This window comes from Bufo bufo, chromosome 7, assembly GCF_905171765.1.
Source record: "Bufo bufo chromosome 7, aBufBuf1.1, whole genome shotgun sequence".
NCBI classification, from domain to species: Eukaryota; Metazoa; Chordata; class Amphibia; order Anura; family Bufonidae; genus Bufo; species Bufo bufo.
In genome coordinates, this window is record NC_053395.1 from 110,121,449 (window position 1) to 110,137,682 (window position 16,234).

Consider the following 16,234-nt stretch of genomic DNA (forward strand, 5'->3'; position numbering starts at 1 on the left):
GCGAAAAATACGGTAGTTAAATAGAATGTGTAGCATCAGGTGCGTAGCTAGGAAAGGCTTGCCAAACTTGTGAATAAGCAACCTCCTCTCCTTTGAGCATGAATATTATGGGAGAAAATGTACTCCATTTTGTGCATAGGGCTTATTGGGTGTTTTAGGAATTAGCATAATAGTAGGGAATGTGATAAAATACTATTATACTCTCCTTTTACAGTGAGGAATAAAAGTAGTTGAACACCCTGCGATTTTGCAAATTCTCCCACTTAGAAATCATGGAGGGGTCTGAAATTCACATTGTAGGTGCATTCCCACACTGAGACAGAATATTTTTTTTTTTTCAGGAAATCACATTGTATGATTTTTAAAGAATTTATTTATCTTGCACTGCTGAACATAAGTATTTTAACACCTGAGAAAATCAGTTTTAATATTTCGTACAGAAGCCTGTGTTTGCAATTATAGAGGTCAAACGTTTCCTGTAGTTCTTCACCAGGTTTGCACACACTGCAACAGGGATTTTGGCCCACTCCTCCACATAGATCTCCTCTAGATCTGTCAGGTTTCGGGGCTCTCGCTGAGCAACACGGAGTTTCAGATCCCTCCAAAGATGTTCTATTGGATTTAGGTCTGGAGACTGGGCCACTCCAGAACCTTGATATGCTTCTTACGGAGCCACTCCTTGGTTATCCTGACTGTTTGCTTCAGGTCGTTGTCATGTTGGAAGACCCAGCCACGACCCATCTTCAATGCTCTGACTGAGGGAAGGAGGTTGTTACTCAAAATCTCACAATAAATGGCCCCATTCATCCTCTCCGTAATACAGTGCAGTTGTACTGTCCCCTTCGCAGAAAAGCACCCCCAAAAGCATGATGTTACCACCCCCATGCTTCATAGTAGGGATGGTGTTCTTGGGATGCAACTCATCCTTCTTTTTCCTCCAAACACGACGAGTGAAGTTTAGACCAAAAAGTTCTACTTTGGTCTCATCTGACCACATGACTTTCTCCCATGCCTCCTCTGGATCATCCAGATGGTCATTGGCAAACTTCAGACAGGCCTGGACATGTGATGACTTGAGCAGGGGAACCTTCTGTGCAATGCATGATTTGAAACCATGACGTCGTAGTGTTCTACCTACAGTGACCTTTGAAACTGTGGTCCCAGCTCTCTTCATGTCATTGACCAGCTCCTCCCTTGTAGTTCTGGGCTGATTCCTCACCTTTCTTATCATCAGTGATACCCTACGAGGTGAGATCTTGCATGGAGCCCCAGTCCGAGGGAGAGTGACAGTTGTCTTTAGCCTCTTCCATTTTCTAACAATTGCTCCAACAGTTGATCTATTTTCACCAAGCTGTTTGGCAATTGCCCTTTCCAGCCTTGTGGAGGTCCACAATTTTGTCTCTGGTGTCTTTTGACAGCTCTTTGGTCTTGCCCATGGTAGTAGTTGGCGTCTGACTGACTGTGGGGTGGACAGGGGTCTTTGAAGAGCTCAGACAGGTGCTACTAAGTTAGATTGTGGAGTGGAGTAGAGGTAGACTTTTGAGAGACAGAATTCTTGCTGTTTCTCAGGTGTTTAAATACTTATTTTCAGCAGTGCAAGACAAATAAATTCTTACAATGTGATTTCCTGTGTTTTTTTTATTTTTATTTTTTTATAAATTCTGTCTCTCAGAGTGGGAATGCACCTACAATGTGAATTTCAGACCCCTCCATGATTTCTGAGTGGGAGAACTTGCAAAATCGCAGGGTGTTCAAAATACTTCTGTTCCTCACTGTATATATTTGCAGCAGTGCTGACATGCTGTACATGGACATGACCACGGCAGTCAAGCTGATTTATGTGACTTCATCACTGCAGGGCAAGTAAAATAAGACTGGCGGGGACCTCCTGAATCTGGTCAGGAGTGATTACTTTGCTATCTTATTCAGGTGGTCATATTTTTGGGAGACTATACGCTGTCCAGTATAGTTTGTGTAGACTCACAAAGACCCAAAATATGGCCGCCTGAATAAGCTAATTTTATATTCATATATACTGTACCATATATATACATTAATATCAGGGGTGGGCTGGGCCGATTGACAGGGTGGCATATACCCCTGGGCTGGTCTCCAGTAGATATTTAGGGCCGCCCAGGGCCACTTCTGTCATGGGCAGCAGCCCAACTGCCTCAGAGGGTGGCACTTTGCAGCAGGGCATGGGAGCCTATGGTTCCCATTCCCACCGTTCAGCCTCATAACTCTCAGGGAACTAGGCCTGAAGCCTATGAGGTAGTAGAACGGCGCAGTAGGTTGCGATGCCACCATCACAACCTCCTGTGCCAGATCTCAGGTGACATGATCACATGGTCATGTCTGTGTCTAGGTAATTGCGGCACCTAAGACCTGGTGAAGGAGGATGCGTTGATGTCATTGTGACCGCCTGCACAGGGAGGCGGCAACACAGCTCACAGACGGTGGCCTGTATCTCAGACAGTGGCATAGAGTGACACATGTAAGTACTTAATGTTTTTTTATTTTTAATTTTTTTATATATATATTTATCTTGGCACTACTGAGGATACAAATGGAGAGATCATTATTATATACAACCCCACGGGGGACATTATACTTAGTAGAGAACTATGGGGGAAAGCATTATATCTAAAATCCCTACAGGGGGACCTATATTAAGTAGGGAACTAAAGGTGTGCATTTTAGTACAGGAGGTGCAGTATACCACAGGGGGACTACAGGCGCACATTATACTACAGGGGTGCATTATACTACAGGGAGACTTCAGGGTCCATTATACTACAGGGGGCATTATACTACAAGGGCCATTGCAGGTGATGTCAGAGCATTATACATACTAGCACTATAGGGGGCATCATAGTATAGGGGACTACAGGGGATCTGAGAGCATTATACATACTAACACTGCAGAGGGGCATTATAATAATTGAGGGCACTACAGGGGGGGGGGGACATTATACATACGAGAACTACATGGGGGAAGTGGGGGCATTATATAAAGGGAGAACTACAGGGAGTCTTTATAACTACAGGGGCACTACAGTGGGGCTTTATAAATACTGGTGCTACTAATATAAATATTGGTGCTACTAAATGGGGCCTTATTACTACTGTGGGGTATGTTATAAATGGGCTTACTATTGTGGGTTATAAAGGGGTGCCTTACAGAGGGGCCTTGTTACTGCTGGGGGCACTATAATTGGAGGTTGTTTTTACTGAGGACACTATGGGAGCATTATTACTACTGGGGGTTCTGTGGAGACATTATTATTATGGGGCACAATATTGAGTGCATTACTACTAATGGGGGCAGTCCTGGGGGGCATTTTTGCTATTGGGGGTACTGTAGGGGGCACTATTACTATTTGGGCAGTCTGGGAGCAATATTACTATGGGAGTACTATCTGTTAAGTACCATATGTAAGTATTTGGGGGTATTGGATAGCACAATGGGCAACAGTAGACTATTACCTAGAGCGCAACAAGAGTGGAAGGGTGCATTCCTAGTTAAAGGGGTTGTCTGCTTTTAACTATTGATGACCTAGCTTCAGGATAGTTCATCAATATCAGATTGGCGGGGGTCTGATGCCCAGAACCCCTGCCGATCAGCTGTTTGAAGAGAAAGCAGCTCTGTTTACCTGCTTGCTGCAATTGCAGTGGTGAGCAGGTGTAATTACAAGTATGGTGTCTCCTTTCACTTTTATGGGACAGCTCTGTCCTATGCACTTGAACAGAAAGAACCATCCCACAGAAGTGAATAGGGATGCCCTACTTGTAATTACACCCGCTCACTACTGCAATAGGTGCGGCGAGCAGGTGAACCGAGCAGAGAAGGAAGCACTCATATGAGTGCTGCCTTCTCTTCAAACAGCTGATCAGCAGGGGTGTCGGTATTCGGACCCCTGCCGATCCGATATTGATGATCTATCCCTCCACCACAAGGTTGATTGAACTCTGTAGTTCTGGAGCCAAAGCTACAATCAAACAGCTGATCAGCAAGTATCCTAGCATAGGCCATCATTTAGAAAAAACTGGAAACTCCTTCAAAGGTGAAATTACTGGCATCCGTAACATGTTGTTTATACAGTTTTTAACATTATTCACTGGTAACCATAGTCAGAGAAAATTTCATATAAGAAACTGTACCATTACAATATTGTAAAGCATACATACCCTCCAATAACTATTATGCTGTCATCTATTTGAAATGTTTCAATAATTAGTTGGAGGCAAGACACAGCACCTAGACGATTCTAAAATAAAACAGATGAAGTGAAAGATAGACAAAAGAAAACAATATATTATTGTAAGTATTATGTTATTATCATTTTACTCCACTGTGAATACAGGGTTGGGACTAGCATTGGACCGGAAGGGTTTTAGACTAGATTTTCCTCACACTCACAAATTGTTTTGGGGTGCATCTCACAATGCCTTTCAGTCATTTAAAGGGGTTGTGCAGCCAGTATCCTCAAGATAGGTCATCAATATCTGATTGTGTGGATTCGACCCCCGCCACCACCAGCGATCGGCTGTTTCAAAAGGAGGCAGTGCTCATACGAGCACTGCTTCTTCATCTTCATCTCACAGTGGTAGTGCAATGTAATTACAAATGCTTGTCCCATTCAAGCAAGGAAGAAAGTAGCGCTCGCACAAGCGTCGCTACTTCTTCAAACAGCCATCAGCTATTGCAAACCAACCATCAGATATTGCACAACCCTTTAAATCAATTTTCTATAGATTAAAAAAAAACAATTGAACAAGAAATACCCATACACCTTATCTGAACCTTACAGGAACTTGATTATTTTGGTCTGAACAGCCAACTCTCTCCTGGAGGAGGATTTCAGGGAAAGAAGGATCAAATATGTTGGATTATTTGTTCGTAATGGAGATAAGCTGTTGCCAGAGAGAAACATTTGTCAGGTAGTTATTTAAAGGGAACCTGTCACCTCCCAAAACCATCCCAAGCCGCCAGCAGTGTGTTTCTGATGATGCCTTTCTTCCTGGAGGCCGAGGCAGCAAAAGTACTGAAAACGTTTACTGCCCGGCGCGCTTCTCCACACATGCTTGAAGTCAAGGAGGCAGAGGCCTCATTGCTTCAAGTCACGGTAACCGCGTCCCCTTCCCTGTCCCTTCGCTGTGATAGCAAAAGGGCAGGGAAGGGGGCGCGGTTACCGTGACTTGAAGCAATGAGGCCTCTGCCTCCTTGACTTCAAGCATGTGTGGAGAAGCGCGCCGGGCAGGGGATAAAACAACGTTTTCAGTACTTTTGCTGCATCTGCCTTCAGGAAGAAAGGCATCATCAGAAACACACTGCGGGCTACACGCAGGTACTGCTGGCGGCTTGGGATGGTTTTGGGAGGTGACAGGTTCCCTTTAATAACTGAATTTACAGGGGGCACAAGCTGTGTAGCAGATTTATATTAGTTGGCTGTCTTAGGAACCAGCTGGTTTTGGTGTGTGCAGTTAGTTAGAGAGGCTGTCCGGTCCCAAAATCAAAATTCTTTTTATGTGCTCCTAACACCCCTCTCCATGCATACATATGCCCCCAATACCTGTTTTTCATGTCTGAGCTTTCCTTCCTCCCTGGAAGACATCACATTATCCTGGCAGATCTGTTTACTTTTTTCCCTTGTTTTGTTGAATATATACTGTAACCAGTGGAGTGCCTAGGGCAGTGATGGCGAACCTATGGCACGGGTGCCAGAGGCGGCACTCAGAGCCCTCTCTGTGGGCACCCATGCCCTGGAAAAAGTCTATGGTTAGACTCTTCCTGCCATTCATCAGCGCAGGGCGCACTTTGAACGGCACGGGCAGCGCATTGAATGTAGGCAGGCTATTATATCTAAATGATAAAGTACATGGAAGATATACTATATTGGACTGTAGTATTCAGGGTAAATTGCTGTGTTGGCACTTTGTGATAAATAAGTGGGTTTTGGGTTACAGTTTGGGCACTCGGTCTCTAAAAGGTTCACCATCACTGGCCTAGGGTGTTTGGCACCCGGGGCAGGTCCTTTCTCTGGCACCCCCTCCTTAATACTTGACCACATACCTCTTACATCCAGGGACATCTCCTGTCATGTAGACCTTCTCTTTCCTCTTCTCCTCCGTTAGACCGCCATGACAAATTCTTTCAGCCGCATCTCGTCTCTACAGAGTTTGTAACACAGACACATTAGATTTCTCCGTTTTTCCATCAACCTCCCCATCCTGGTATCCCCACAGTGTTATCCTGCTGCCACCCCCAATACTGTGCCCGTTGTGCCCTCCAATGCCCTAGGTACTATACTGCTGAAAAAATAGTGACCCCAGTAGACATAATTGGGGTCATTTATCAAACTGGTGTAAAGTAGAACTGTATTTCCAAAAGAGCTGTCAAATATGAAAGGCGGAATCTGATTGGCTGCTATGGGCAACTAAGCCAGTTCTACTTTACACCAGTTTGATAAATTACCCCAAATGTCCCTATAGTGTCTACAGCAGTAATAATGTCCCCTAGAGTGCCCCCAGTAATAACACCCTATATTGTGCTCCAGGTAATAATCCCTGTATAGTGTGCCCAGAAATAATAGATTGGCCCCTACAGTGCCTCCCAAATAGCAACACCCCCCACGCTGCCCCCATATAGTAATTTCCCCCACACTGCCCCCCATAAAAATTTCCCCCACACTGCCCCCACATAGTAATTTCCCCCACACTGCCCCCACATAGTAATTTCCCCCACACTGCCCCCACATAGTAATTTCCCCCACACTGCCCCATATAGTTATTTCCCCCACACTGCCCCATATAGTTATTTGCTCCCCACAGTAATTTCCCCCACACTGCCCCCCATAATAATTTCCCCCACACTGCCCCCCATAATAATTTCCCCCACACTGCCCCCATATAGTAATTTCCCCCCACTGCCCCCATACAGTAATTTCCCCCACACTGCCCCATATAGTAATTTGCCCCACACAGTAATTTCCCCCACACTGCCCTTATACTGTAATTCCCCCCACACAATAATTTTCCCCCACATTGCCCCCACACAGTAATTTCCCCCACACAATAGTTTCCCCCACACTGCCTCCCCCACAGTAATTTCCCCCACACTGCCCCCCCACAGTAATTTCCTCCACACTGCCCCTACATAATAATTTGCCCCCACACAGTATCCCACCATGATATTTCCCCCCCACATGTCCTGCTGTGTGTCCCCCCATGTCCCCTAAAGTTGGCACATAAAAAATAAATAAAAAAGCTAAATACTCACCTGCGCTTGCTCGCAGAGGAAGGCGCAAACACATCACTGTGCTGCTGGGTCCTGGCGCAGGCGCGCGCGATGATGTCATCATGCACGCCTGCACCGGGATTTCACTACCTACTAGACCTGAAGCCTATGGCGGTGATCGACGGCGGGGCAGGGAACTATGCGCTCCTGTGCCCCGCCGCAGTATGTGGGCACGTCAGCCCTCCAGCAATGAGTGCTTCGATCTCTATTGATGGAGGCGCTCATTGCACCCCCGAGAGCCGGTGTTCTGCCAAATCTCTATACCTTGCGAAAAGTCTATACCGGAAGTGACACGGCTGCACCGGAAGTGACGCGGCCGCACAGAAATCAGCTGGAGAAGCGCACATCCACCGGCTTAGCAGAGAATTATTGCAGCGCCGCGATAGAAGTACTTCGTACACCGCGCATAATGTTTCATCAGATCTCCCTACCCCTGAGTGCGCAGGCGCCCACAAATCATCAGTTGCAGTTCATCCTTACCGCAGAGCTGAGTGCTGAATACCGAGCTCACCACATAGTAGAGCTGAACTACAACTGATAAATTGTGGGCGCCTGCGCACTCAGGGGTAGGGAGATCTGATGAAACATTTTGCGCTGCAAAATCTCTATAGCCCTAAGTGCGCACGCGCGGTGTACGAAGTACTTCTATCGCGGCGCTGCAATAATTCTTTGCTAATCCGATGGATGTGCGCTTGCGCAGTGCCGCGCACAACCTCCTCCAGCTGATTTCTGTGCGGCCGCATCACTTCCGTTGCGGCTGCGTCGCTTCCGGTATAGACTTTTCGCAAGGTATAAAGATTTGGCAGAACACCGGCACCCGGGGCGAACCGCCCCGCCCCCCCCCCCCCCCCCCCCATAGGCACGCCACTGTACATAACTTTATTGATACAGAAGCCTGGCTGCACTGCACAGTGATGAGTCACAGGCTGACCACGCCCCCACACACCTCTGTCTGCAGCAGCTACACCCACTACAACTTCTGTGTCCATCTTTCTGCACACAGCGTCTAAATCCAATCACTGACCATCCACAGGCTCTTCCCTAACCATCTCCAGAGTGTGATAAACAGCAAGCATATCCAAACACATCTGTATCTAATCCTAGTATGTATGTGTGCCTGATACACAGCCTGGTGTGTGTGATGCAGCCTGCTGAAGTGTATATCTAATCCCATCTTGTATGATACAGCCTGCTTAGCGGTGTATCTAATCCCATTTTGTGTGATACAGTCTGCTGAAGTGTATATCTAATCCCATTTTGTATGATCCTGCCTGCTGAGCTGTGTATCTAAACCCTTATGCACATGACCATATCCATTTTGTGATCCACATTTTTTTGCAGTCCTGTTGACTTCCATGAATTTGAGGACCAGAATAGGACATGTTCTATCTATACTGGAACTGACATACGGATGTAGAAAACACACTGATGACCTGTTTTCCACATCCGTATTTCAGTTCTTCCTCCTAAGTGACCATTTTATTTAATTTTATTGTTGCTTATTTTATTGTTGCTATTTTATGCATTTTAATGAAGTGTTAATGTACCTAATAAATTGTTCCGCCCTATCCATGATGTTTTGAGTGCTTGCCCATCCAGGCCAATTGGATTATTATTTTGCATTTATTGAACAGGGTGATTCAATCTTTGGGTTTTAGCACCTATCCAAGGTCATTGAGGGGTGAGCCACCCTATACGTTTATTATAAAATATAGAACATGCCCTATTCTGGTCCTCATAATGCAGATCTAAAAGCCATAAAACTCAATGCAAAAAAATGTGAATTGCACACGGACATTAACCTTATTTAGTGGATCCGCGACTTGCAGACCGCAAAACAGATATGGTTCCGTGCATGAGCCCTATCACTTATACTGAGCGCCCATAACAGTGACAGTGACATCCACAGTGCTCCTTATTTAAAGAAGACCTTTCACCTTGAAAAACATTGTGAACTAAGTATGCTGCCATGGAGAGCGGCGCCCAGGGATCTCACTGCACTTACTATCATCCCTGGGCGCCGCTCCGTTCTCCCGTTATGCCCTCCGGTATCTTTACTCACTAAGTTATAGTAGGCGGTGTCTGCCCTTGTCCTGTGGGTGTCTCCTTCTCCTAGGCTGTAGCGCTGGCCAATTGCAGCGCAGAGCTCACAGCCTGGGAGGTTTTTTTCTCCCAGGCTGTGAGCTGTGCGCTGCGATTGGCCAGCGCTACAGCCTAGGAGAAGGAGACACCCACAGGACAAGGGCAGACACCGCCTACTATAACTTAGTGAGTAAAGATACCAGAGGGCATAACGGGAGAACGGAGCGGCGCTCAGGGATAATAGCAAGTGCAGTGAGATCCCCGGCCGCCGCTCTCCATGGCAGCATACTTAGTTCACAATGTTTTTCAAGGTGAAAGGTCCTCTTTAACATCCAGTGCCCTCATTGTGCCATCCAGTCCTTCCATTGCCATTCTCATGTGCCATCCTGTGCCCCTTGTATACAATCCAGTGCCCCCAGTGTGCCATCCAGTGCCCCCAGTGTGCCATCCAGTGCGCTATCCAGTGCCCCCTTCGCCATCCCCAGTGCCCCTTGTGTGCCATCCAGTGTCCCCATTGCCATCCACAGTGCACCTCGTGTGCCATCAAGTGCCCTTTGTGTGCCATCCAGTACCCCCTTTGCCATCCACAGTACCCCTTGTGTACCATCCAGAGCCCCTATTGCCATCCACAGTGCCCCTCATGTGCCATCCAGTGCCCCCTTTGCCATCCATGATGCCCCTCATGTGCCATCTAGTGCCCCCTTCCATCCCCGTTTGCCCCTCGTGTGATATCCAGTGCCCCCATTTCCATCAACGGTGCCCCTTGTGTGCCATCCAGTGCCCCCATTGCCATCCACGGTGCCTCCTGTGTGCCACCCTGTGCCTCCTTTGCTATCCAGTGCCCCTCATGTGCCCCGTTGCCATCCACAGTGCCCCTCATGTGCCCCATTGCCATCCACAGTGCCCCTCATGTGCCCCCTTTGCCATCCACAGTGTGGCGAAACCAACCTCGCCACTGGGTTTTGGAAAGGCCTGTTTAAAAGCCTCTTGCCTCAGGATTATGGCCCATACTAACTTTTAAACCCCTGAACCTATTCAAGTGAATTTTGGATAGGTTTGTCCCCAAGTTATACTGTTTAAATTGATGTAAGTTATATGTATGGACAATGTAAACTCACAAAGTTGTAACAATTTATAATAAGTGTAACTTGTCAGCTTGGGAGGAATATGCTGGGTGTGTTTCTATTGTGCCATTGTCCCATTGTGTGTTTAAATGGTGATGTCTGCCCTGTTGTATCCACATGTGTATTGGCGATTTCCCTTTGTCCTGAGAGATAATTGGATTGCTCCTCGGTTGTCTCCAGGACAGAGGAGGAAACCATGATGCATTGTGGGGATATGTTGTATCTGTCCTGTGTCGCAGTCTCCCTTCTGGTCCTCTGGGGGCGTGAACGATTGGTTGCTGTACTTACATTGTATGTGTTGTAAATTACTGATTGGTTGTATTTCAAAACCCTGTGGGCAGTACTATGTTTGTGGTTTATGAATAAAAGAGGCTGTACTTGAAGTACAGTCAGACCACTGCTTGACCCTCAACACAGAGCCTTGTCTCGTTATTGGGGGGATCCGCTGTATGCTGTTAGAGACTGATTGCCAGGAGTGTAAGCTGATTCCTGTTCGTCTGCTATCAGCTATTCGTGAGGTTCCAGTTTGGAGTGCTATTTTGTATCCAGTTCGGGAGTTTGGTGTTCTGCAGTAGCTGTGCCTGTCTCTCAGAAAGGGGCATATCGCCTAAACGGATTTTAACCCCTTGTCTGCTGAAACGGTCCATTACATTGGTGGCAAGCAGCGGGATCGTTCCTACAGCCAGAAGGACAGCCACAGGAGACACCATTTCTTTGGATTTTACAACTTAAGGGCAACGCATGTCTCAGTACAGCGACCCTAAAAGCACCAGGATGGAACCAGCAGTGGAGTACAGATACTCTGTTGAGGAATTTGACCGTATGATGTGGTTGCGGCTGAACTTCTTCAGACCCAATCCAGCTGAGAAATCCGTGAAGTTCGTGAGGAGTCTAGTGTTCAAGACCCTACTATACCGGGCAGAAGGTGACGGTCAGCTGCCACGTTGGGTGGACCTCCATCGGAAGTTACAGTTGCGGGACAGAGAGAGCTCAGTCTCCTCTCCCCAGCGGCAGAGTGTCCAGCAGGGAATTGGGAGCCCAGTCTCCATTCCCCAGCGGCAGGCTGAGTTACAGGGGGCAGAGGTAGTTGTTCCTGCCCCCCAGCAGCAGGGTGATATGCCGGGAAGGCAGTGTGAAATGCAGGGAGAGGAGAGCAGCGTCCTCCCTCCCCAGCGGCAGGCTGAGTTACAGGGGGCAGAGGTAGTTGTTCCTGCCCCCCAGCAGCAGCATGATTTTTTGGGAATTGGGAGCCCAGTCTCCATTCCCCAGCGGCCGTGTGATGTACAGGGAATTGGGAGCCCAGTCTCCATTCCCCAGCGGCCGTGTGATGTACAGGGAATTCGGAGCCCAGTCTCCATTCCCCAGCGGCCGAGTGATGTACAGGGAATTGGGAGCCCAGTCTCCATTCCCCAGCGGCAGGCAAAGTTACAGGGGGCAGAGACAGTCGGTCCTGTTCCCCAACGGCAGTGTCCAGCAGGGAATAGAGCCCAGTCTCCTTTCCCCAGCAGCAGGACACTGTATTGGGAGCGGAGACGGTCGGTCGCCCTCCCCAGTGGCAGGAAGTATGTATGGGAGAGGAGCTCATTACCCCCTCTCCCCAGCGGCAGCTTAACGCACCAGGGGGAGACAGTAAGCCCCACAACAGTGCAGATGGGACCGTGGTCTCTGCACTTACAGCACAGGGGGTAGAGACAGTCGGTCTCCCCCTCCCACAACCAGGCTTCTTCCATGGTAACGCTGGCACCAGGGCAGAGTACCGCTGATACCTGCCCACAAAGCAACCTCCACTCCAAGCCAGGGAGCAACACAGAGACCGGGAGTACCAGCTACCAACATAACCTTGTGGACTCACTGGACAGACAGGCTACCAAATTCAACAGGTCCAGTATTGGGTTGTGGGTGGACTGCCAGACTAACTCAGGTACTGACCGTGAGGTCAGGTATCTGGTTAGTCTTCCCTGGGGGGGGGAGATGTGTGGCGAAACCAACCTCGCCACTGGGTTTTGGAGAGGCCTGTTTAAAAGCCTCTTGCCTCAGGATTATGGCCCATACTAACTTTTAAACCCCTGAACCTATTCAAGTGAATTTTGGATAGGTTTGTCCCCAAGTTATACTGTTTAAATTGATGTAAGTTATATGTATGGACAATGTAAACTCACAAAGTTGTAACAATTTATAATAAGTGTAACTTGTCAGCTTGGGAGGAATAAGCTGGGTGTGTTTCTATTGTGCCATTGTCCCATTGTGTGTTTAAATGGTGATGTCTGTCCTGTTGTATCCACATGTGTATTGGCGATTTCCCTTTGTCCTGAGAGATAATTGGATTGCTCCTCGGTTGTCTCCAGGACAGAGAGGAGGAAACCATGATGCATTGTGGGGATATGTTGTATCTGTCCTGTGTCGCAGTCTCCCTTCTGGTCCTCTGGGGGCGTGAACGATTGGTTGCTGTACTTACATTGTATGTGTTGTAAATTACTGATTGGTTGTATTTCAAAACCCTGTGGGCAGTACTATGTTTGTGGTTTATGAATAAAAGAGGCTGTACTTGAAGTACAGTCAGACCACTGCTTGACCCTCAACACGGAGCCTTGTCTCGTTATTGGGGGGATCCGCTATATGCTGTTAGAGACTGATTGCCAGGAGTGTAAGCTGATTGCTGTTAGTCTGCTAGCAGCTATTCGTGAGGTTCCAGTTTGGAGTGCTATTTTGTATCCAGTTCGGGAGTTTGGTGTTCTGCAGTAGCTGTGCCTGTCTCTCAGAAAGGGGCATATCGCCTAAATGGATTTTAACCCCTTGTCTGCTGAAACGGTCCGTTACACACAGTGCCCCTCATGTGTCCCCTATGCCATCCACAGTGCCCTAATGACCTGTAAAGCATAGCTATCAGCCAGAGAGACTCATACACAGTGCTTACATTGCGCTGTGCATCAGTCAGTACAGGCTTCTCATAGAATCCTGTACACTGAAAAGAGACGGCCGGTCCCGACGCATGCGCAGTAGTGTACATGAGTTGGGACCTGAGAAGGCCAGCAGGAGGCAGTGACGTCAGCGATGATGTTCCGTTTCCTGCCTCAGGTAGGAAAAGAAGACGGCACTGGACCGGAAGCCTAGAAACTGCATTTGGGGCGGTCACGTGACCGTGAAGAGGATCTTATGAAGGGCTGCTCTGCAGAGGGTAAGTATACTTGTAACTTGAGAGGACCGGAGGTAGTTCAATCTAAAACTTAACGTTTAATAGATGCTATTATAAAAGGATACAAACATATAGTGCTAGGTGTGTGCACAGTACACACCAGTGGCGTCGCCAGGGGGGGGCCAGAGGGGGCCACGGCCCCCCCTACATCATGCTGTGCCCCCCCCATGTGCCCCCCCAACTAAAATGACCCCCCCCCAAGTGAGCCGCCGCCGCTGGGCACAGGGAGATGAGCGCTTCCATTGCGCTCATCTCCATTGTAAACTGCCTGTGCCAGCGGAGCTGAGGTGCAGGGGAGGGAGAGGCGTGTCCCTTCCCCTTCCTCTGATAGGCTGCAGGCAGGCCCGAAGTGGAGGAGAGGCCCCGCCCCCTAATTGCTCCTGTTTATCTTTCTAAAGCTAAAGGACCTTTGATGATGTCATTACAGGTCCTGTAAGGGAACTGCACAGTGTAAAGTGTAGTTCCCAGGTTAGAACAGTGCATCTGCCAGGACCTGTGATGAAATCATCTTCAACATCACAGGTCCTGCAGAATCTAGCAAAGGAATTGCACCAAAAATGGTGTAGTTCCTAGGTTTCAAAGGTATATCTGCCAAGTTCACAAGCAGCTCTGCATGGATCCATACAAACTGGAATGGAGTGGTAAGAGGAGGTCCTCCACTTTTCATCATTTACCCCCCCTCCATGCCCTGTTTTTATTCATTGCTCACTCATGTATAATACTTCAGACAGTTAGTGACCACTACCTCATGTACCTCCCACACAGTGACCATAATGTATAACTGACCACATATTTCTATAAACACTGCATCCACAGTATTATACCTTGTATGCCTCACATCTATATATATATATATATATATATATATATATATATATATATATATATATATATACACACATACACACACACTGCATATATTAAACAGTATTATAGATGCAATATGTACAGATATATAGTATATACCGCAGTGCACTGATATGTGAGGTATGAGGTATAATAGATGCTGTGTGTACAGATATCAGTACACTTCTGTATATACTATATATGTGAGGTACGAGGTATAATAGATGCAGTGTGTACAGATATATAGTATATACAGCAGTGTACTGATATCTGAGGTACGAGGTGTCAGTACACTGCTGTATTTACTATATACCTGTACACACTGCATCTATTATACCTCGTACCTCACATATTACACTACTGTATATACTGTATACCTGTATACACTGCATATATTATACCCTGTACCTCACATATCAGTACACTGCTGTATATACTATATACCTGTACACACTGCATCTATTATACCCTGTACCTCACATATCAGAACACTAGGGAATATACTATATACCTGTACACACTGCATATATTATACCGCGTACCTCACATAACTGTACACTGCTGTATATAATATACATCTGCATCTATTATACCTCTTTTGTGTGCCAGGGCTGTTTTGTAATCCCAATCCGGCCCTGATGGCATAAATTATAAAACGTAGCAGCAAGAATAGTTCATGGAACAAAGGGAGGGGCTATAAAAGGGGAATGGGGGCCCAATTTAGATTCCTGCTATGGGGCCCAGTGATTTTTATGTACGCCCCTGGCTGCAGGCACTAGGCCGGCAGCCTATCAGAGGCGGGCGCAATGACGTCATCGTGCCGCCTGAGCCTTACATTACAGCGTGGGACACAGGAAGAGGCTGCATCGCATCGCTGACACTTAGGTAAGTATAAGTGGTTTTTTTTTTTTTTGTTTTTTTTTTACAATAGTGTTACTGGCACATTGGGGGGGCTTATTACAATACTGGCACATGATGATGGGGGGGACTTAATACTGGTACATGATGATGAGGGGGGACTTAATACTGGTACATGATGATGGGGGGGACTTAATACTGGCACATGATGATGGGGGGGACTTAATACTGGCACATGATGATGGGGGGGACTTAATACTGGCACATGATGATGGGGGGGACTTAATACTGGCACATGATGATGGGGGGGACTTAATACTGGAACATGGGGGGGCTTAATACTGGCACGTGATGGGGGGCTTATTACTGGCACGTGATGGGGGGCTTATTACTGGCACGTGATGGGGGGCTTATTACTGGCACGTAATGGGGGGCTTATTACTGGCACGTGATGGGGGCTTATTACTGGCACGTGATGGGGGCTTATTACTGGCACGTGATGGGGAGCTTATTACTGGCACGTGATGGGGGGCTTATTACTGGCACGTGATGGGGGCTTATTACTGGCACGTGATGGGGGCTTTTTACTGGCACGTGATGGGGGCTTATTACTGGCACGCGATGGGGGCTCTTGTTACTGGCACGTTATTGAGGGCACTTATTACTGGCACATTATTGGTGGGCACTATAGGGGCATCTACTGAGGCCACAAAGAAGGGGTGTTTTATATGGGAGGCTCTGTACAGTAGCATTTTATACTGGGACACATGGTTGGTACTATGGAGAAGGGGACTGAGGAGTACTATGGAGTCATCTACAGGGGCACTAAGAAGG

The 16,234-nt window shown here is 47.5% G+C and overlaps 1 protein-coding gene across 4 annotated transcripts in view; it reads right to left on the minus strand.

The window, feature by feature from the left end:
- The window catches only part of LOC121009055 (glucose-1-phosphate thymidylyltransferase-like), a 631,424-nt gene that overhangs the window by 159,625 nt on the left and 455,565 nt on the right, over window positions 1-16,234 (minus strand). For all 4 annotated transcript variants that reach the window (XM_040441983.1, XM_040441982.1, XM_040441981.1 and 1 more), the window contains one exon: window positions 4,189-4,268. In XM_040441983.1, coding sequence (XP_040297917.1) covers window positions 4,189-4,268 — 80 coding nt within the window. The remainder of the gene's footprint in view (window positions 1-4,188; window positions 4,269-16,234) is intronic.